Raw genomic sequence first — 19,492 nt, forward strand, 5'->3', positions numbered from 1 at the left:
GGTGAGTGTTTATATCACTGACATACTAGTACATACTCCAAGTTTTCCATTTATTGTGATTTAAAGTTCCTCTTGATTTTGTAAGTGACATGATTGTTGAGGTGGCATCAAAATTATTGAGGATAAGTCTATATAACAAGAACATATTTATTTAATGTACTAGTGGAAGAACTCTAACCTGGTATAATAAGTGCATGAAAAAAATTATCAAAAGAAAAGAAAAGGTGATCTATTTTAACAGCACAAGAAAGTGTTAATCCTTAAATGTAAAGAACTGACACTGGTTTGGGTTTTCATCACAGGCTTATACCAGGTTATAGTTTTCTGAATAGTACAGAGGGTACCATCCCTTCAAAATAATCTGCCCAACATCATTGCCAATAATAAAACATGTTCTTGGAAGTCTTGAAATTACAATTGAGCCAGTGTACTGCTCTCTAAGTTCACATCACCAGTTAGTAGACTACCAAATGACCATCAGCTGTGCCCAGCACTGTGCCCATTCCTGTCCTGTCATTTATTGATGTGCCTTGAAAACCAGCTTTGGAACTTTTTGATACCACCTCGTTAGTCAACTTTTGATTTATGTATGGAGATATCTAACAGCAACAGTTATTTGAAGATAAGCTTCTGAACGGAACCTTAATGTAATACCACAACAGAGGCTCTGGCTGATACTGATATAGCTGTGGTACAAATCCCCTGAGGGGTTACTGTATTCACAATGGCCCTGATGTTTCTCGGTCATCCTTCAGAGGGGGTAAATGCTATAAAACCTATCATGACCTTGGGATTTTTTAGGAATGGATATCAGAGATACATTCTTTGAATTTCATAATAACAATTATTTTCAATCAAGCTACATTTACATATATCTTAAAACATGCGTTGAAAATTCGATGACTGATTTCAGTCTTGTGTAACCTAACCTCCATATGGTCACAATGTCGCCTATTCGCTATTTTGTGTCACTGAAGCAGGAGCGATGGTTCAGCCAACTTAAGCTCAAACTGTGACCTTGAATGGGCTCCGTGGGTACATTTACGTGGACAGACATGGGACTGGATACATTTAAGTGCACGGACATGGGATTGGGGAGTGTATACACTTAAGTGTAAACATGGGCGTGAGTAAATTTTTGTGAAGGGTTAAGCTTGAATGAAAAACATAATGGGAGAATCACCAGCGAAGGTAGTGATTAGGTACAATTATGACTTAGATAAGGTGACTAGATTACATTGTATTTACACAGTATGTGCTGAGGACATGGAGTGAGTCTCTCTCTCTCTCTCTCTCTCTGCGCCATTATAATAAAACTCGTTATTGCAGCGCCAAAACCTCATTCAATCAATCATTCGCTCTTACACACATGACCAGAAAATCACACTTCTTGCCTCGCGCCTTCATTCATCTAATACGCAAAACCTACACAGCTAGTATGTTGACTAGTACTGGCTAACAGTTTAAGATGCTAACCACGAGATTCCTCAAGGAGCTAATGACTAATACCCTTACTGCTAAATGATCGTTCGGTGATTGTGAGATTCTGACGCAAACTGATGTCTTGATGACAGACAGTGGTTTATCTTGTATCTTGAGGACAGAAGCACACAGCCTTTTCAAGAGTCCTGGTTCATCGTGTCTGACACTGACGTAAACTGATGACTTGATAACAGACGCAACGATTTCAGTTTTATATCTCGCGATTCGAGGCTTTGCACAACGTTTTTCAAGTGTGTTAGTTCATTGCTTCATCCTGACGAGTGATTAGGGGAAGGGGGAGCAGTGTGGTGGGCGCGGCCATACGAGCAGCAGCTTCATCCCATGCCTCCTCTGGTCTCCTGTAGAAGTAAACGTACATCTCAGCAGATTTTCACAGACAGACTCGTGGCTTTTATTCACTGGTTGAAGGGTCGTAGCCACATAACTGCTGTTTCTCGTTGCTGGTTGTGATGATATGTCGTCTAATATTGTGAGTTCTGGTGATGTTTCTTGTTGCTAGTTATGATAAAATGTTTAAGTAATACTGTATGTTCTGGTGATGTTTTTGTTGCTGGTCCTGACGCCTTATCACTACTTTGAAGAAACTAATGAAAGTTACTGGCATTTTAAGGATCTCAGTATTCTGGTGATGGTTAAACAAGAAATCCACACTATTACTATGAAAAGAGATATGGGAACTCTTCTAAAATCTCTCACCTTTGAAAAACATCACAGAGCACAAAAATACGTACCTTATATAGTACAATTTCAGCTAGAACCCCCGTAAGAATTATTAGCAGACTCCAGTGACTGTCGGCGGGTGGTTGTTATTTCCTCCTTGCTCTCTGGGACACTGGCGGAGTCATGCAGGGAACTGGCGTCGCCTCGAAACACTTGGATCCTGACAGAGGGAGCATAGACGCTGTAGGGAACTGGTGTGCACATGGTGGGGAAGTTACTGTCGCAGAGATCAGGAGGCTCTTGTAGCAACGCCTGGAGGTGGGAGATGTAGTCCATGGCTCCTTGCAGCGTCTTGACTTTGCTTACCCTCTTGCTGCGCCTGAAGAGAAGGTGTGGGGTACATTCTAAAACACTTTTGCGCTGTACCTTCACTTCTCTCAAAAAGGCCTCGAATATTAAAAACCTCAACAAATGGCACGTCTACATTTATCTGTTCCTCGAAACTGAAGACATGAACTATTGTAAAAAAAAAGATAATCAAGGAAATTCCGTAGAAACACCTTAATTTGATCGACTTCCAAATAAAATGTACATCTTCACCCGCATCAACTCAAAGAATACCTCAGTTTTGAGTATTTCGACAACTAGCCATGGAATAGTTGGAGCAGTATCGAGTCAACCTACCCGCTGGTTCCCGGAACGACTCTGCGCAGTCTGGAGAAAGCCACGTTGACGGACTGGACGCGTCGCCTCTCCCTCGCATTGCGTCGAGCCACCAAATGCTGAGGCTTTTCTCTGTGGGGCACGTGTTTGTAGACACTCTTACCTGTAACACAACACAGAGAGGCGTGAACTTGGGGTTTAAAAAGGTGACTTCTAGATGCTCTAATCTCTGGAATGTCATGCTACGTCCTGATATCTTTTAGAATGTCACGTCGTTGTGGTCGAAATGAGTTGCTTGTTACGCCATTCACTGTGATACAAGATTTGCTTTGATTTCGAATACACTGAGACGCATATTCATATAAGTAAACCGGTCAACATAAACAAAACGGCAAGTAACACAAGGAAACAAGGAGACTGCTTAGAATATAAGAATGAAAAACAATGCTTACTTTTTTTCTTCTCTCTGAGCCTCTGTGTTATCTTGGGAGTGGTTGACGTCACCGCCGTTGGAGCTTCAGGCGCGTAGCTCATGTCTGAATATTCCAACGAGGTTGAAAGGTGACTTGGGACAGCGGGATCACACTCTGCAGGACTCTCTCCGATGGCCACCAGATCCTGTGTGAGTGGCGCTAAGAAACTATCGACGATTGGGAAGCTGAGGGTATTCCGCAGGTCGTCCTTCTCTCGGCTAGGGTTTATGAAACCTTGCGCCTGTTCTTGAGGCTGAGTTGAGAAGGTCTGGCCGTGTGAGGGTTGTATGTCGTGAAGTAGAAGCTCTTGAGTCCGCGGTTCAAGATCTCTCAAGAGTAAATCTTGTGGTGGTTGTGAGTCCAGGACGTTTTGAAAGAGTTCCTGAGGTTCTTGAAGGTCGTCTGTCAGAAAGGCCTGTGGCGGTTGAAGTAGCATGACTGAAGGTCCCGCGGAGGACTCATGGAAGTTGGTGTCCTTGATTAGATCTGATGGCTGAGGACATTCACTGCTGAGCTCTGTATTCTTACCCTTTAGGGAATGCGATAGTTGAAGATCCTCACTGGTTGCTTCTGGGAGTTCGATGTTAAAGGCTTCTTGGTGAAGTAAACTAGAGGGCGCTTCGGACGTCGACATCTGGGAGGAGGAGGAAAGGGTGATAAATTGATTGATTTCATGTGCCTCAACTACGAGGTCATGTGTCGCTGCGGGAAGGGAAAGGAGAGTATTGGAAATGGTTCTATGTGGCTACTAGTTTAGACGAGTCAGGTCTCCGGTATTATCATAGATCTCGGGTATTCAGTACTTTAAACAATATGCATAAATAAATCCGAGGAAGAGAGAACCTATTTCCTTATAAGGATGTTAGGTGTTGTGCTGATAAAAGCTTTTATTAATTAGAATATAACACATTTTGTAACTTAACCTAACCGGAACTACAATAAGTGCTTCTAGGTAGTAGTACTTAATATAACAATTGTCCTGGTTATATTTATACCAAGAGCACTATGTACTGTACCTATCGAATCACCATTACACACCAGACTCCTAAATATATTCCACAAGAGTGATTATGGAAGCCAACACTTCTGTCACGAATTGCAGTTACTGATTCGAGGCAACATGATGTGCATGAAATTATAGTTTTTCTTTAATTTTCTACATTTTTCAAGGTTTCGGTTGTTGTCCAAGTCTCTCTAGTCCCATTTCGTGAGAGGGTCGTAACACAAAAGTCGTAGCTCCAGTCTCTCTCTTCTTTCCTTCATTAAGCTCTCTCATCCTGACGCGCGACACGCCATCAGGGGAGGGAAAGCCAGCCGCTACCAATCAATACTTGGCGAATATTTGATAAGCAGGGATCATCATCAGCACGTGTGCCCGCATGAACTGAGTACCTTAAAAGGATCGTCGCTGCACACTAATTCTCTCTCTCTCTCTCTCTCTCTCAGCTTACTGCCATTATGAACTCTCTTTTTAACAGTGTATTGATGGTTTTTAGTCTATACAAATATTATCTGAAGTTAAATGCTAATGTATATGAAACAGTTTTACTCCATTTCAATGCATGATTTTATTTTTCAGCATCGATTTAATTTTAATTAATAAAAGTGACTGGTGAACTTCATTCGTCGCCAGTACTTGCCATGCAGAAGTGGGAAATTTTTTTCGCTCAACATTTATTCCTTTGTAGCAAACTAGTGCACATAGTGAATGGAAATCGATATGGGGTTTGAATTGTAAGATCCAGAGCAGCTTATATCTGCACTGTTCTTGAACTGTGAAATTCAAGCACTTAGTACTTCAATAATGCTAATAAAAAGGAAATTTAAGATAACACTACAATAAGACTGTATACAATTAAAAATAAAATCTCAAGAATTGAAATACCAACAACAAAGTGCGCCAGGTTTACATACCTCGACTCTTACAAGCCTTTCATAAGTTATGTTTTGAGTTCCACACTTTTGTCTCTTTCAAAGTAAACGCTGGGTAGGAGTGCAGCGATGATGTACTTTTCGCAGTCTTAAATGTCACGCACGATTTAAAGAATGCATAACGTTTTGCGCCTTGGAGCTGATGCCTGACTTTTCCTTCGGGAGGGTGAGGACTGGATCAGAGGCTGGAGCCTCAGCTCACTGATGTGGGCTCGCCAAGGGGCGGGGATCGACTGTTCCCACATCCCAAACTTCATGTCCATCACCAATGACAAAAGTTCCTTAGAACCTGAAGAGAGAAAGAGAAAACAATCTAACAATAAGACTTTGATGGAGTTTATTATGTTCTCATCATTTATGTTTATTATAATTGAAAAATACAAAGGGAAAGTAACATTAAGTATGAGAAAGGTTTCAAAATGTGTAAATGACGTGACTGGGATGAGCCCGCATCCCGTCCTACCTGCACCTGCTCCTCCCCCCATCCACCTCCTCGACGCCACAACACGCCACACGCCTCGTCCTGATCGGAGCAGAGTGATCCTTGAATGGAAGCCAATCAATGGAAAAAAATTAAGCGTTCTATTTTGATTTTTGAACTGCTAATGACAGTAAGACACTTGGTACTTATCTGAGTAACCCTAGACGGGCAAAAATGAAACGAAAGCCAATAAAAGTTTTGAACTGCTCGACCATTCATTTTGCTACCAGCGGTGTCTCTCTCTAACTTACACCGCAGGGTCCACATACTAATCAAAGGAATTAGACTGTAAATCTAATCATTATCTCGCAACAGCTGCCAGTAATGTTTCCGAACTGGCGGTGAGTGAGATCGAACACCTAATGATTGTGATCCACAGACTGATGCAGCCTTGGAGGACACCATGGCTGTGTTGAGAGTGTCATTACTCGAGCAACACTTCACGAATCAACAAAGTCAGAGGGCGTGTGAAGTAGCTGTTTGTTTGAAATGCAGTTATGCTGATAGTGGTCAGGTAACCACTCATAGATAAGGGCAGAACTTGCTTGTCAGTATTGATTTTGATTTTGGAGTCTTATTAATAAGGTCATGTGTAGGTTGCTTGGTCCTTGAAGCTGACGGACATTGAACCCTGAAGTGGCAGGCAGGGCGCTGGAAGTGGCGGCGCCGACGGTACATAAGACCTCGCCACAACGTCACGGTGACTCCCACGACCACGGTATCTGCGTCCTGATACCCATGTTTCAGACAACGAGAAAGAAATAGAGAAAAACAGAAAAAAAAAAAAAAAATGGATCGAGGTGTTTATCAGACTCTACTCAGAAAAGTTACTGGTATCTTGAGTATTACAGGGACAGTGTTTTATTCATGTATTAATTTACTTGCTCTTTTAGTTAGTAATACCTTTATATTAAACGTCATTGGTGGATGGCAAGAGTAGTGCACATGTCGTTATGCTGCACGGGCTGGAATCCAAAATTAAATGGCTTCCCATCCTTTGTAAATACTTCCTTGCTGAATATATGGACTACGTTTAGAGACATTCTGTAAAAAATCCATCACAGACTTAAAATCCTTGTAAATGCATTCTCTCTGAAAAATACCTTTCGTCGAAGCGTAAGAGAATAACACTACGTTTGTTTCAGCCCGAGTATCCCAATGGCCTTTTCATTTGGTACTCGCGACAGGTAATGGAACGCACTACAGATAACGGAATGAACCTCGACTATAGGCTTATATAAGATTACATCAAGTACTGGCTGAGAAACAAACGCCTCGTCACCCTGCATGAAATGACTGATATCCAGCACCACTGAGACCCGAAGTGATTACCCGCCTACTGCTGAATGACAGAACATCGCATAGTCTTGAAAAGTGGGGGTGACTTGCTTTCTGGCAACGAGAGAGGGTGAGAGTAGGAAAGGTACCTACCTACCTACCCATGTGATGATAGCCCTGAGGCGCTGGGCGGGTAACAACTTGCAGGAGAGGGAACTGTACGATAATTATTGTAACTGCACGATACTCTGATGCTTCCTGTGACTTATTATAAGAATCTGAATGTAATAAACAAATTTTCTTTGAATTTACACGAGTTGTAGCTTACATAACTAGAAATATTCTGCATAAGCTATTTCTATATCCACATTTAAATCAATGGAAAGAGAGATCAAGCACAGAGATGTGCTCAGTGTCACCTGAGATCAAAAGGCAAAGTAGTACTGAAACCTAAAAATGCCGGTTTACTAGATGGAATTATTTTTACGGGTGCCTTGTCTAACCGAACGTAACTTATGTAAATTACAAGATAACTAGCATTAAGAGTTGAGCAAAATTACCAGCGAATTGAGAGAAAAAACCAGGTATTCATCATTAATAGGGTTAATGTAACTAAGTGAAATTTCAACGTGTCAAGAATACGATGAGTGACTGTGCGATAATCGTGAAACAAAAATACATAATGAGTTGCCAGAATTTCCAACCGGTATATAGGGAGCACAGCATGGGAGCAGCTGAACAGAGTGGCTGTCGACGTGGAGCTGATCTGAAGATTACCCTTGTACTCTCCTCTACCAGGTAATGATATTGTGCTGTTTCGTCGGTTTAATATGCATGTTGGGAAGTTTTCATTTCTGGTACATTATGTTGGAAGTGAGGGTGAGGAAGAATAATTTAATTAGCCAGGTACTAAAACTATGTTGTTTTGTCTGTTTAATATACATGCTGGGAATTATTTCTGGTGCGTAATTTTAGGGATGGGGGAGTAGTCATGAATTATTTAGCACGGGAACGCCTCTCTTTGATATCAAGAGTGGTGCGAGGTGTCAGGAGCAGAGAGCAGGTATTGACTGCAAACAACTTTTTCCTCTTCTCTCCCTAATGCTAACAGTGTAGCACAAACAGTGGTGCGCTTTTAATTTGTGACGTGACGGAAAGGTACAGCATAGTTTATTTCCAGTCACAATGGCTTGTCCAACGCGGTGGGGCATCGTCAGTGCCGGCATGATTTCCTCGGACTTCGTGGCGTCCCTCAAGGCGCTGCCCGCGGACGAGCATCGAGTAGTGGCGGTGGCGGCGCGAAGCCTGCAGTCCGCCAAGGCGTTTGCTGCCAGGCACGGGATAGAGAAGAGCTACGGGTCTTACTCTGAGCTGGCATCGGATCCTGATATCGGTAAAGTAACAATTAAATTACTAAACATTACCTCTTACTGCACTAACAAAATTCTGTATTTAGTCAGAAAAAGAGGAAAAGAAACATTCATGAATTGCAAAGTTTTACGCTGTACCTTACTGATTCATGCACTCACTGATGTGGTAGATGCCAAGTAGCTGAATATCTTTAATAAATTTATCCATCTAAGGGGAGTAATTTCGGCAGATGTGGTATACGTTGGCGCGGTGCAAACCAAACATCTGGAGGTGGCGTCACAGATCCTGCGAAGTGGCAAGGCTGTGCTGTGCGAGAAACCCTTATGCATGAATGTACGAGAGACGCAGAAGCTGCTGGACGTGGCGCGCGAAAATAAGGTCTTCCTGATGGAGGTGAGGCAAACGTTCCTCTGCTTGTCAAGTAGCAATGCCTTGCAGTATCGTGCAATTTAACAACTTTGATATAATATTCAGTCAGTCAGTCTTTTTATTTCTCACTCAAGCAGAAGGGACATTCTTGTTAATCAGGGTGGTATAAACGTATAAGATGTGCATGTGTGTAATTTATTGACTGTGTTGTTGGTGCAGGCCATCTGGTCGAGGTTCTTCCCTGTCTATAAAGAACTCGGGCGACGCATCAAGGCAGGAGAGATCGGCGATGTTGTGCAAGTGATCGCCTCGTTCGGCAGGAACCTGCAGCACCTCCAGAGATTGCAGTAAGTGGGTGAAATATGCTGAACTATTTCCATCATATACCGGCTACTCCTTTTCTTTTTAAAATGCCTGAGTTCTCTTCATTGTTGTAGCAAATTTGTAAATGATTACCATACTAATTTTTATCTTCAAGTATTTTACCAAGGTCTCTCACTTAATTGATCATCCACGCAACACCATTGAATCATTATGCGGTTCTCTACCCTTTCCCTCCCTCATCGTCCACGGCATTGCAGGACGAAAGAGACTGGAGGTGGAGTAACGCTGGACATCGCCCTCTACCCTATCCAGCTGACGAGCTTCGTGATGGGTGGCGAGCGTCCTCTCAAGATCTTGGCTGGGGGACACCTTAATGTCCACGTGAGTCACTGAACGGATTCGAGAGGGAGCAGGACGCCCTACATCAGGAGTAGCAATAGTAGCAATAATAAGTGAATATATTAGTAATGATAATACTAAGTCCACTTCCCTGCCATCTTGTAACGGAAGTCACATAATTTGTCTCCGTAGCGCATCTTTCAGTCATTCCTCCACTAATGATCCAGCGCTTTTTAATGTTTCGTCTAGCCCCACCTGAAAATTCAAGTTGCTAATTCTACGTCAGGAAGTGGACGAGACGATCAGTGCCTCTCTGGTATACTCGAAGGGACGCGTTGCCTCTATCTCTGCTTCCATGAAGGTTGATCTGCCCTCGGAAGCTCACATCATCGGCACAAAGGGAACTATCAAGGTAACTCGTACTAAGTAACTTTGGTCTCCGTCAATTATTTTCCTCCTCTCAGATGCTGAGTGAGAAGGGTCTCATGTCGGTCCTTATACAGAGCATATCTTAATACGAACATTTCATGATAAAGTGCTGTCAGAGGCTGTTTATGTGATTAACTTGTATAATTTGGGTCTCACAGTCTGCCGTTGTTAACAGCACTTGGCGTCTTTCGCAATTATTTTTCATACTTATTGCTCTTGAACTTCGAAGCCGTATGTCCTTCCTTATCCATTGTTGCACAAAACTACTCATTCTTATGTCTGATGTGTTGATCTTACTAATGCAGAAGTTAAATAGTACCTTGACTCCTTCCCTTTCACTAGGAGTTGCAACTATATGCCTTACTCTGTTCTCCTTTTTTATAGTCTAGACGCCTTCATGGCATGGATGACACGATACTTCGGGAACTAAAATGAGCCCATTGATTTTGAAAGAGTCGTGTAATATTTCTCCCATTCCTTTTTATGCTAGGAAAGAGGAAATTATCTTGAGCAATTCTAGCGGATATGTTTGCTATCCAGTAAATTGTTGTCGTTTCTCAAAACGTGTTGCTGTTACAGATTCCTTTCCCTGTGTGGTGCCCTGAACATCTGGAGGGACCCTCAGGAAACTTCGAGGCGCTTCTTCCCAAAACTGGAGAGACGTTCAACTATGATAACAGCCAGGGACTCATGTACGAGGCGATGGAGGTGCGGCGCTGCCTGAAGGAAGGTGAGTCCCTAGAGAACCCACTGATGTTGGTTGCCTTGTGCACTTTCCCATGTTGTTCCTTAGTTGTTTGATGGAAGCCTTTTGCTTTAGTTTTCATCCATACACATCCAAAAATGGTGTGTTCTCATGTTTCCTTGTTGGGCTTTCTTGTTTAGTGGACATTCCAAGTCTAATCTTCAGCGGTCACGTATGTATAGCCTAACATGTGTCAATTTAATTCTAACATAAGTATACTCTAATTCTTTCTACTCCAAAGTTGGCAAAAGTTCCAACAGTGTTTTCTCCACCAAAGAATTATAAGATCCCTGAATAGTTAAGATGTATCGTCATTAATGTGGATAGCGAATGGGCTTGCGAAGAGTTAAGTTTCCTGCCTAGACTACAAATGGTTACTGTGCTCCTCTTTAAACCGACTGGGACTCGTAAATTCCTGAGCCTTCTCTGGACCCAATGAAGCTTATCGACTTCCTTGCCGTTATAGGACTTCTGGAGAGCCCTGGGGTGAGCCACGCCGAGTCCCTCACTATCGCCACCATCATGGAGGCAGTGCGCACTCAGGTGGGCACCGTGTACCCGCAGGATTTCCAGTAGAGAGACCACTGCAGTAAGTGACAGTCCGCCCAAGGATCCTCCTGTAGAGTCCATGTAAGAGTATCTGTTGTCTTTTTTCTTAGCGAGGCACAAAGCTTGTCGTGATTTGAAGAATATTCGAGTCTTATTCAGGCAATTATAGTATATGAATGTAGAGTGTGGCCAAAGGAGCAAGAACATGTGAGCAAATAATAATAGTAGTAACGCTTCTTTAACTTTAAAGTCAGTGTTCAGCACCATTTTTGTCTTCTGAATAAAAAAAAAAAAAAAAACGAAACCTAATGAATAGTAATGATTGTTAAGGTCTTAAGTCAGTGTTCGGCACCAAACGTTTGGCTGTTATTGTTCGTCTCGTGAAATAAAGAAAAACGAAGTCTGATGTTTAACTTCCATATTGTAATAATTCATATTTAGCACTTCGTAATATAAGGTTAATGTCGTTCAAACTCCATGAGTCTTGTTTCTCAACTGATTAATTGATTAAAGAGGTCAACAAATAACAACTTTCATGAAACATATATTAACATACTGGCTGAACCCTTACATTCACCCTTTTTGCTAAATACTGATTCCCTTATTCCACCTTGCTTAGGTACTTCAAGGGACATTCATCTTAATCAAAAGACAGAAAAACTTAACAGACATACCATGACAAGATACAAGACAAGACAAGTCACAAAAGACAGTTTCTTACAAACAGGAGCACCTTACAACTGACAAGCAATAACACCAGCATTTATCAAGCAATGGCGAATCGAGCACGTGCCGAGTATGCCCGGAGGAGATTAGCTCCTCACAAGCATTTCTAATAATTGTCTCTTGATCCTTGAATTTTAGTCGTCGTCGTCCTCGTCAAATAATTGGTGGTAGGTGACCGAGGACTGTCTGTTGGGCTGCACGACAGTGGTGATGTGGCTCAGGTAGTCGTTAGGCTGTGGGGCTGCCATGAGGATAGCCTGGGAATGAGTGATTGGTCAAATTTAAGACGTTTTACTAATGATATCAACAGTATTTCATTACAAAAAGAGTTAAAGGGTAGCAAGATAAGACGAGGAGAAGAGAAGAAATGCAGTGATCTCTAAAGATCAAAGATTCTGTGTCTTGATATAGATATTGGATAATACGAATGAGACTCTGCACTGTATTTTTGTACCTACCTGTATCTTTTGATATCTCTTTCATAATAGCTAAGAAACCATTAAATAATATCTAAAAATCAAGGATGCAAAATCTAGATAGTTATTATGAAATGTATCAAGTTGCAGAACAGCTTCAGCCTTCTTTTCTGGCCAAAGTTTTTTTTTTATGGACCTGGTTACCTGCGTCTCTGACGCAGAGGCGGTTGTGGTCTCGTGAGCGCCGAGGAAGCAAAGAAGGGGACAGTAGCACAAGTTGAGGAAGGCCATGGAACGCATCAGCCACGGGAAGCCTATCACCTCCACCATGGCGCTGCCCACCAGAGGCCCTGCAAGACCGTCCGGCTATGAACAACTACTTGCAGTTTGCAGCTAGGCAACTAACAACTTAGCCTGTTCTTATTACTCTTTCCAATCACGTGTAATATTTCTTGTCTAATATAGTCCAGTGTTGATATCTAGCATGACCAGTGAGACTGTGATAATGGAAAGGATAGCATACTGGCTGCAACTGAGGGATGTTCAAAATGATTTACTTAAGCTTAATGACCTGTCCGTTGAGGAAAATAAAAGTGACACTCGATTTTACCTAAGAAGTAGGCAAGGGCTACTGCAGCCTGGGCGATGGAGTACACTGCTCCATAAGCTCCCACATGGCGGGTGTCGACCAGAGCTGCCAGGAGGGGCATAAGGGCGGCGTCCACAGTGCCCACGCCCATGCCCAGGAACAGATGAGGTCCAGATAGTGCAAATAGGGAAGTCGCCTCCGGCACCTCGAGGAGAGAGTGACATCTATTAGGACTCGCAATACGAATAATTCTAGTTCTGAAGCAGGCTGAAGTGTGTAAGGCGACAGAGGAAACTGGGATTGAAGGAGGCAACAGCGTGCCGCTGTAGAATACTCACAGTGGCTGCTGCTAGCGCCACGAGCATCATGGCCAGCAGGGCAGCCCGCCATCGGCCAAGAGTGTAGGAGGGTCCCGCCGTGCAGCTGGTGCCTAGGAAGTATCCCACGCTATCTGGGATGAATACTACACCCAGCTGCCATTTCTACAGAATGAAAGGGAAATGCTTTAAGTAAATACCCCAGAAAGCCGCGACTGGAGCCTTCTATCACATTATGAGAGGCACTGTTAAAGTCTAACAATCTTACTTCCGGGCCATGGCACGACTACCTGTAGATGTAAATTGTCGATGAGCCAGATGGGCAGGCAAGGCTCCAACACCGCTAGCGTGGAGGTGGCCACCATCACGGCTCCAGCGGTCACCACGATGTAGGGGTCCTGTACCAGCTGGCTCAAGGGAGTCACCGTTACCATGCGCTGAATCGCCGGATTGACCACCGCAATGCGAGAAGGAGAATAGTGATGAGAATAGTGCGTTAATGACGAAATATAATACTATAACGTTATTTTCAAGTACAGTGCCGTGCATTAAACAGCGCAACACGTTTCAGTCAACGTGGCGGCATAATTGCTGTGACTATGTTAAGATACTTCTGGAAAGACCCACCTCGGGCACCTTGCGAGGGTTGAGCACCACCACCTGCACGACTGTGGACAAGACGGACTGTAGCTGCTTATACACACACAGTTAATCAGGACGTGTGATTTCTCTAACAATATATTCATCAACTTTACTGTCTTTACATTGTGAAGATAATAGCGTATATGTGTTTAGAATCCCACCACCACCCAAAATTCACCCTCCTGTCAACGTCACACCGCATTGTAGTCATGGACTCACAGGCGCGGCGGACTTACTTCCCAGGACCACCGTGAGCACCGCCACGACGAGGAAAGGTGGTGTCTTGGAATCCATGAAGTCGTAAAGTAGACTGCCGAGAGGGTATCCAGTGAGGACCCCAAGCGCTATGCCGCCCATGACGAGGCCCTGCACACGGCCCCGCTCCCCGTCGTCCGTGAAGAGCTCAGCGATGATGCCCATGCCTGGTGGGGACAACAGTGAGACATTTGAAAAGGATTGGAAAAAGGATACTACAAGCTTTATCTAAGGTGTCCATGTTTACTGTAGATCAAAATAACTCAACGTTGGAATTCGTTACCGGGAACAGTCACGTTTTAGAAATCATAAAGCGGTGGAAAGACAAACATGCTCATCTACTGATAAATGTTGAAAGACATACGAAACTAACCTGAGACGGCGATACAGGCTGAGGCGACGCCCTGAAGACTTCGGGCCAGGAACATGAGAATGAAGTCTTGCGCGCTGGCGAACACTTGAGCGACACATTGAAAAAAGAGATAATAGAACAATTCAGCACTGGAAAATCTCACTGATATTGCATTGTATCTAACGCTATTAGTCTCTTCCTTCATCAGTCAGAATTACATAGCACATTGACATTTGTATTTGGTCTCTGACTGACTCCCCGCTCTGACAGTTCATCCTAAGGAAAACGAAAACTGCCAGACATCCAGAAGATCGCCAGGTGAATGTTAATGTTCTACCTGGGTGTAATTCAATCTCGTAACAAAATCTTTAGGCTAACCGTCAGTGATAACCCTATATGAATTTCAAGTAAGGGTCCCTACAAGCAGACACAAGTTTCATCTGGATCGTTGGGAAATGTTGATAAAAGCATCCCTCAAATACTTACAGACAGCGGAAAGCAGGAGGTTGTGGGTGCCGAAGACGAGTGGCAGAGAGTATCCGATGTGGGCAGTGAGAGAGCCTACCATCGGGTTAACCATCAGCTGCACCAGAGCCTTGGAGGACAGCAGCATTCCCACCTTCCAGTTCTCGTCGTTGATATCCTTGTACATCTCCCTTTCCCTCACAGCAAGACCAGAAACGGAGGCTGTGGGTTTTGTGGGTTTGCTGTCCTTTGTTTTATTAGTTTGTTTTGGCTCCTTGGACGTTGGAGGTGCCTCAGATGTTCGATGTCTCCGGGGGGAAAGCAACACTCGTTTCTTAGTTGTGAGAAATTCCAGTGATGAGCCATCTAGAATCTGTTCATTTCTAGCAAACCGGCTCATGTTGTTTTCACTTGCTATCTGTTGGCTTTGTGTTTTGTGTTTAGTTGGCAGTTCTTGGAAGTATTCATCAAGCATCCTTCTTTCACCTCCAACCAAAGCACCATCTATTTGCCGAAAAGCACGCTTACTCCTGAGCCTCCGATACCAGCGTGGAAGCTGCAGGATTTTGAAGTCACTTATATCAACTGTTGCACGTTTTTCATTGTCGTTCAGTTCACGAAGAGATTTGGTTTGATCTCCTTTACTATCCACTCGCAGCGACAGTCGAGGGGAGGAAGGCTGAATGGAAGCAACAGGTTCTCTCACTTGTGTCTTGTGTGCTGGAGTGAGCGTCCGTCGACTCGCCGCCTTCAAGGACTGAGGTGTAAGATTCTCGTCCCTTTCCAAAAAGGACGAGGACGCATCAGGAGATGAGAAGGTGGTGACGAAGGACGAGGGTGTGGCGATGGTGGTGGTGTTGAGTGAAACTGGGACATGGCGGTGCTCCAGTTGGTACAGGTATTCTGGGATGATGGGCACTGACAAGAGACACAAAAATGAGAGATGGAGCCGGTGATTTTAATATGGTACTTATTTTTATAACTCTTCTAACAGATTCTAAAGACAAAGGGTGAGATGATAATTAGGCAAGTGATAACTGTAGCTTCATGCAAGAAACATCATGATTTCTACAGGAAAAGTCATCATCATGATATGATGACTGGGCAGATATAGTCATAACTTGCGCTTGGAGACGAAATGTCGCCATACTAAATATCGATTTGTTTGCTTTATGTTTACATCTGCATTTCACTCTTCGGTCTAGCGTCTTTCTTACATTACTAGTCTGTCTGCTTCCTTCTACATACACTTCACTCTTCAGCCTGAGTATTCCGAAGCCTCTTCAGCCCCCCAGCATTCCATTAGGTCTTTGTCAGGACTTACCAACGACGGTGAGCAGCATGTTGTCCAACACCAGCGCGGCGTACACCAGCACCACCACAGCAGCACGACTCTGCCTCAACCTGGCCACCCCACCTCGCACCGCCGCCACTCCCCGGCTCGCTCCCAGCATGCTCCTGTACGAGGGTTTTGAGGACACTTCTCTGACTTTGTGTACCTAGTCGATAACCTGAGCACTATTTGGGCAACTTTTGTCTTTGATATTTCTTAAAGGAAAGAGACGAATCGGGGGACGAAACTAAGAAGGGATATTGGCCATAATACCTAAGTAAGTGATAGAAATTAATGGATAGGAAAAAAATAATTAAGAAGAATGGACATAAGCTAAAAGTTTCACGGTGCTTCGTTTGATAATCTTATAGAATATCATCATCACCACAAAATATGGCTTGCATTTACCTGCAGGAAGCAACTCCCCTGAGCCCGCAGCCTCCTCACCGTGCACTTTCTTCCCTTCACTTCATGACGCTCATTCCCAGTGACCTCTTGTTCTCTGCACTCCGTCTGAGGCCGCCATTTGCACTAATTTTTCCATTGCACTTATTCTTTTCCTCATTCATACCTGCACATGTAAGATTTGATTAGATCTTCCTGGGTATTGAGAGGGAACGATAAAACATTATCTTGTTCCTTTCTAGTATTTTATGGAGCTCAGGTTATCATTGAAGACTGAACTTTTATTTCACTCGTGTATTAAGAGAAGTAAATGATGATCATATCTTGGTTCCTCCCAGTACACTGATGACTGTAGTGTTTTGGTGAAAGCCAGGCCACCATCACAATTATCAATGTACACTATACACTTTTATTTCACTCCCGCAAGGGATTCACTTCGGTTAAAGCTGGTATTTTGAATTGCTTGATTACTCCTTCGAGTGTATCTGTGTTTTCGTGCATTTCCTGTCATTAAGTTATCATTCTGGCGAGTGTATGCACTTTTATCGCATTCATGTTGATATCAACTGCGCCACAGAGACAAAGGCCATGAACAACCCTCCGAGACTCGTGCCGCCACCTCACCTGGATCACTGCTCACACCTGTACAACATCTGCTCCGTTACTGATGCCGCACTCACACACACACACACACACACACACACACACACACACACACACATAGAATCTCAATGGCATGATTCTTATTAGATAATTTCACGATTTCTTTGAGTTTCATTTTATGATGTAAAAAGTATAATACTATCTGGATTGCATTTCCTGTCTGGGTTTCATTAGTACTATAATTTGTCTTCTATAACAATGAGTTTTGTCGACATTTTACTAAACATCTTGCTTATAACGCATATATAATTATGTTTAATGTATTCCAAGATGATGCACCTTTTCACAGTTTGATTTTCTCTATACACACCTTCAGCAAACAATTATTGCCACAAGTGCGCACCTTCATTACTACTCGTGACTCACTGCTGGCCAGAGAGCTACAGACGCTCTATAGCCGCAAGGGGGGGGTCGGTCTGTCCTCCACACACTGCCAGCGGGGAAGTGACGCCTTCCTCCTCCGGCCGGGCTTGAAATACTCGTAAGTAGCTGCGCCGCGGGTTTCCGACACAGACGCAAGTTGCCATGGTTACCAGAACGAACGTTTGGGAATTCTGTCTGGTTTTAGGAGTGTGTACACTGAACGACTGAATAGAGTAAAATGCCAGCTGGTAAATCGATATATGTCACGTAAGGCAGTTTCATAAGGATTTTCATTAGTGATAGGATATTGCTTTTAGGACAGGGATGCCAGAATACCTACCAGTTCAAAAAATGCATTGCAAATAAAATTAGTATTATAATTGAAATAATTCACTCTTATTCATTTCAACACTTACAAATACACTAACTTTGCTCAAGTATTCATGGTTATCTACTTCCTCAATTGAAGATAGATGTAATGCTTTGCCTTCATAGTGCGAATTTGCAACGTCATGGTATGAGACGAAAGGACAGACAGACAGACAGACAGACAGACAGACCAGAGCAGACAGACAGACAGACAGACAGACAGACAGACAGACAGACAGACACACAAACACACACACACACACACACACACACACACACACACACACACACACACACACACACACACACACACACACACACACACACACACACACATGGTCGGGTGTAGATAAAAGGTTGTTTTCAGGGTGGGATCAGACTAAGCTCGTCCGTCCAATATATTAAAGAAATTCCCAAGTAACTCTGGGCCGAGGAGGGCCTGTGGGTCCTTCTTGCTTCCGTCTGGCGGTCTCGTTCGTCTTGGCGCCGCAACATTGCACCCGCCATAAAACCACCTGGGGATGGAAGCTAATGGTCGGTATTTCATGTGGAGGCAATGGAGGTGAATCATCTGTATAACATTTATGAGGAAATTCGCTAAAAAACAAAACAAAACAAAACAAAACATGGATTTATGGTGTCTGGAGTGCCAGGTGCCAGTGCCAGGTCGGACTCGGGTGCAGGAGTCGGGACGCGGCGTCTATCGGGCTGGCCAGGCTCAGCTGGGGGCAGCGATTGGACCTCGACGCAACGAGATGGAAATTGAAAAACTTCTCCGCCAATTTTACTCTCATTATCCGCTCCATGTCCGGGAAGTCATTGGAAACTGTGAAGGAGAAGACCAGTAGAGTGAAAAATAAAGGATCTGAAAAATGAAGCCCCTCTCTCTCTCTCTCTCTCTCTCTCTCTCTCTCTCTCTTTTTATTTTTATTTTTTTATTTTTTTATTTTTTAAGTTGTCTTGCGAAGGTGGAAGTATGTGAGGGATGATACGGTGGGTGGCGGTGGCGTGGGTGGTGGTGTGAAGATGGGGCAGTTGGAGCCTTGTCTGTCTGTCTTGTTTGTCGTTCACTGTTTTCTTCAACACAATAGTGGTTTCTAGTAATACTCATTGATTTTTAGTCACTTAGCTTTTTTTTTTTTTTTTATGTAGGAAGGACACTGGCCAAGGGCAACAAAAATCCAATAAAAAAAAATGCCCACTGAAATGCCAGTCCACAAAAGGATCAAAGTTATCCTTTAGTGAAATTCTGTGCAAATAGTAAAGTAGTGTTAAAGATTAGCTCACTACCAGTACTGCTGTGAGCATGGGTAGCATCACTGTACTCCCCTCCAACGACCATCTTGCTTGCAGTGATCGCTGATTCTTATGAAAAATTAATTTAGTTTTCTTTTCTTTTTATGTAAGGAGGGCTTTGGGCAAGGGCAAGAAAACTACCAAAAAAAAAAAAAAAAGGTCCACCAAACATGCTGGACCTTAAA

At 43.4% G+C, this 19,492-nt stretch overlaps 3 protein-coding genes across 7 annotated transcripts; 1 reads left to right on the top strand and 2 right to left on the bottom strand.

Annotated features, from left to right (window-relative positions):
• Window positions 1–1,171: 1,171 nt before the first annotated feature.
• Window positions 1,172–7,485, bottom strand: LOC135115916 (uncharacterized). The gene is made up of 5 exons (XM_064033041.1): window positions 5,214–7,485; window positions 3,279–3,933; window positions 2,848–2,989; window positions 2,235–2,542; window positions 1,172–1,841 (listed from the first exon to the last, which is right to left on the bottom strand). Exons 2-4 carry the CDS (start codon window positions 3,931–3,933, stop codon window positions 2,251–2,253), a joined length of 1,089 nt encoding a protein of 362 aa, XP_063889111.1. The 5' UTR covers window positions 5,214–7,485; the 3' UTR covers window positions 1,172–1,841; window positions 2,235–2,250.
• Window positions 7,486–7,650: 165 nt separating this feature from the next.
• LOC135115917 (trans-1,2-dihydrobenzene-1,2-diol dehydrogenase-like) lies at window positions 7,651–11,517 on the top strand. Its single transcript, XM_064033042.1, has 8 exons — window positions 7,651–7,788; window positions 8,171–8,383; window positions 8,591–8,754; window positions 8,950–9,077; window positions 9,312–9,435; window positions 9,680–9,805; window positions 10,402–10,552; window positions 11,034–11,517. Exons 2-8 carry the CDS (start codon window positions 8,176–8,178, stop codon window positions 11,141–11,143), a joined length of 1,011 nt encoding a protein of 336 aa, XP_063889112.1. The 5' UTR covers window positions 7,651–7,788; window positions 8,171–8,175; the 3' UTR covers window positions 11,144–11,517.
• A 133-nt stretch (window positions 11,518–11,650) lies between these two features.
• Window positions 11,651–17,758, bottom strand: LOC135115913 (synaptic vesicular amine transporter-like). Of its 5 annotated transcripts, none has more exons than XM_064033036.1 (12): window positions 17,623–17,758; window positions 16,620–16,782; window positions 16,203–16,336; window positions 14,900–15,796; window positions 14,435–14,518; window positions 14,043–14,228; window positions 13,792–13,832; window positions 13,455–13,601; window positions 13,186–13,329; window positions 12,869–13,052; window positions 12,463–12,608; window positions 11,651–12,099 (listed from the first exon to the last, which is right to left on the bottom strand). In XM_064033036.1, the coding sequence occupies exons 3-12, from the start codon at window positions 16,330–16,332 to the stop codon at window positions 11,977–11,979; spliced, it is 2,082 nt and encodes a 693-aa protein (XP_063889106.1). In that variant the 5' UTR covers window positions 16,333–16,336; window positions 16,620–16,782; window positions 17,623–17,758; the 3' UTR covers window positions 11,651–11,976. The 5 variants fall into 5 exon arrangements, with proteins under 5 accessions (XP_063889106.1, XP_063889103.1, XP_063889105.1 ...); XM_064033033.1 differs by having other exon boundaries at window positions 17,590–17,743; XM_064033035.1 differs by lacking the exon at window positions 17,623–17,758 and adding an exon at window positions 17,241–17,292.
• Window positions 17,759–19,492: the final 1,734 nt, after the last annotated feature.

Source organism: Scylla paramamosain, chromosome 30, assembly GCF_035594125.1.
Source record: "Scylla paramamosain isolate STU-SP2022 chromosome 30, ASM3559412v1, whole genome shotgun sequence".
NCBI lineage: Eukaryota > Metazoa > Arthropoda > Malacostraca > Decapoda > Portunidae > Scylla > Scylla paramamosain.

What these genes read in the sequence shown, in the direction of transcription:
- LOC135115916 (XM_064033041.1), bottom strand. Translation starts at nt 3,933, where the DNA reads ATGTCGACGTCCGAAGCGCCCTCTAGTTTACTTCACCAAGAAGCCTTT. An exon ending in GCTCAGAGAGAAGAAAAAAA is followed by an intron (nt 2,990 to 3,278) that starts GTAAGCATTGTT and finishes GTTGTGTTACAG; the next exon opens with GTAAGAGTGTCTACAAACAC. An exon ending in GTCGTTCCGGGAACCAGCGG is followed by an intron (nt 2,543 to 2,847) that starts GTAGGTTGACTC and finishes CCTTCTCTTCAG; the next exon opens with GCGCAGCAAGAGGGTAAGCA.
- LOC135115917 (XM_064033042.1), top strand. Translation starts at nt 8,176, where the DNA reads ATGGCTTGTCCAACGCGGTGGGGCATCGTCAGTGCCGGCATGATTTCC. An exon ending in GGCATCGGATCCTGATATCG is followed by an intron (nt 8,384 to 8,590) that starts GTAAAGTAACAA and finishes TAATTTCGGCAG; the next exon opens with ATGTGGTATACGTTGGCGCG. An exon ending in GGGGACACCTTAATGTCCAC is followed by an intron (nt 9,436 to 9,679) that starts GTGAGTCACTGA and finishes ATTCTACGTCAG; the next exon opens with GAAGTGGACGAGACGATCAG.
- LOC135115913 (XM_064033036.1), bottom strand. Translation starts at nt 16,332, where the DNA reads ATGCTGGGAGCGAGCCGGGGAGTGGCGGCGGTGCGAGGTGGGGTGGCC. An exon ending in CCTCCTGCTTTCCGCTGTCT is followed by an intron (nt 14,519 to 14,899) that starts GTAAGTATTTGA and finishes GTGTCGCTCAAG; the next exon opens with TGTTCGCCAGCGCGCAAGAC. An exon ending in CCTCTGCGTCAGAGACGCAG is followed by an intron (nt 12,100 to 12,462) that starts GTAACCAGGTCC and finishes ACTCATTCCCAG; the next exon opens with GCTATCCTCATGGCAGCCCC.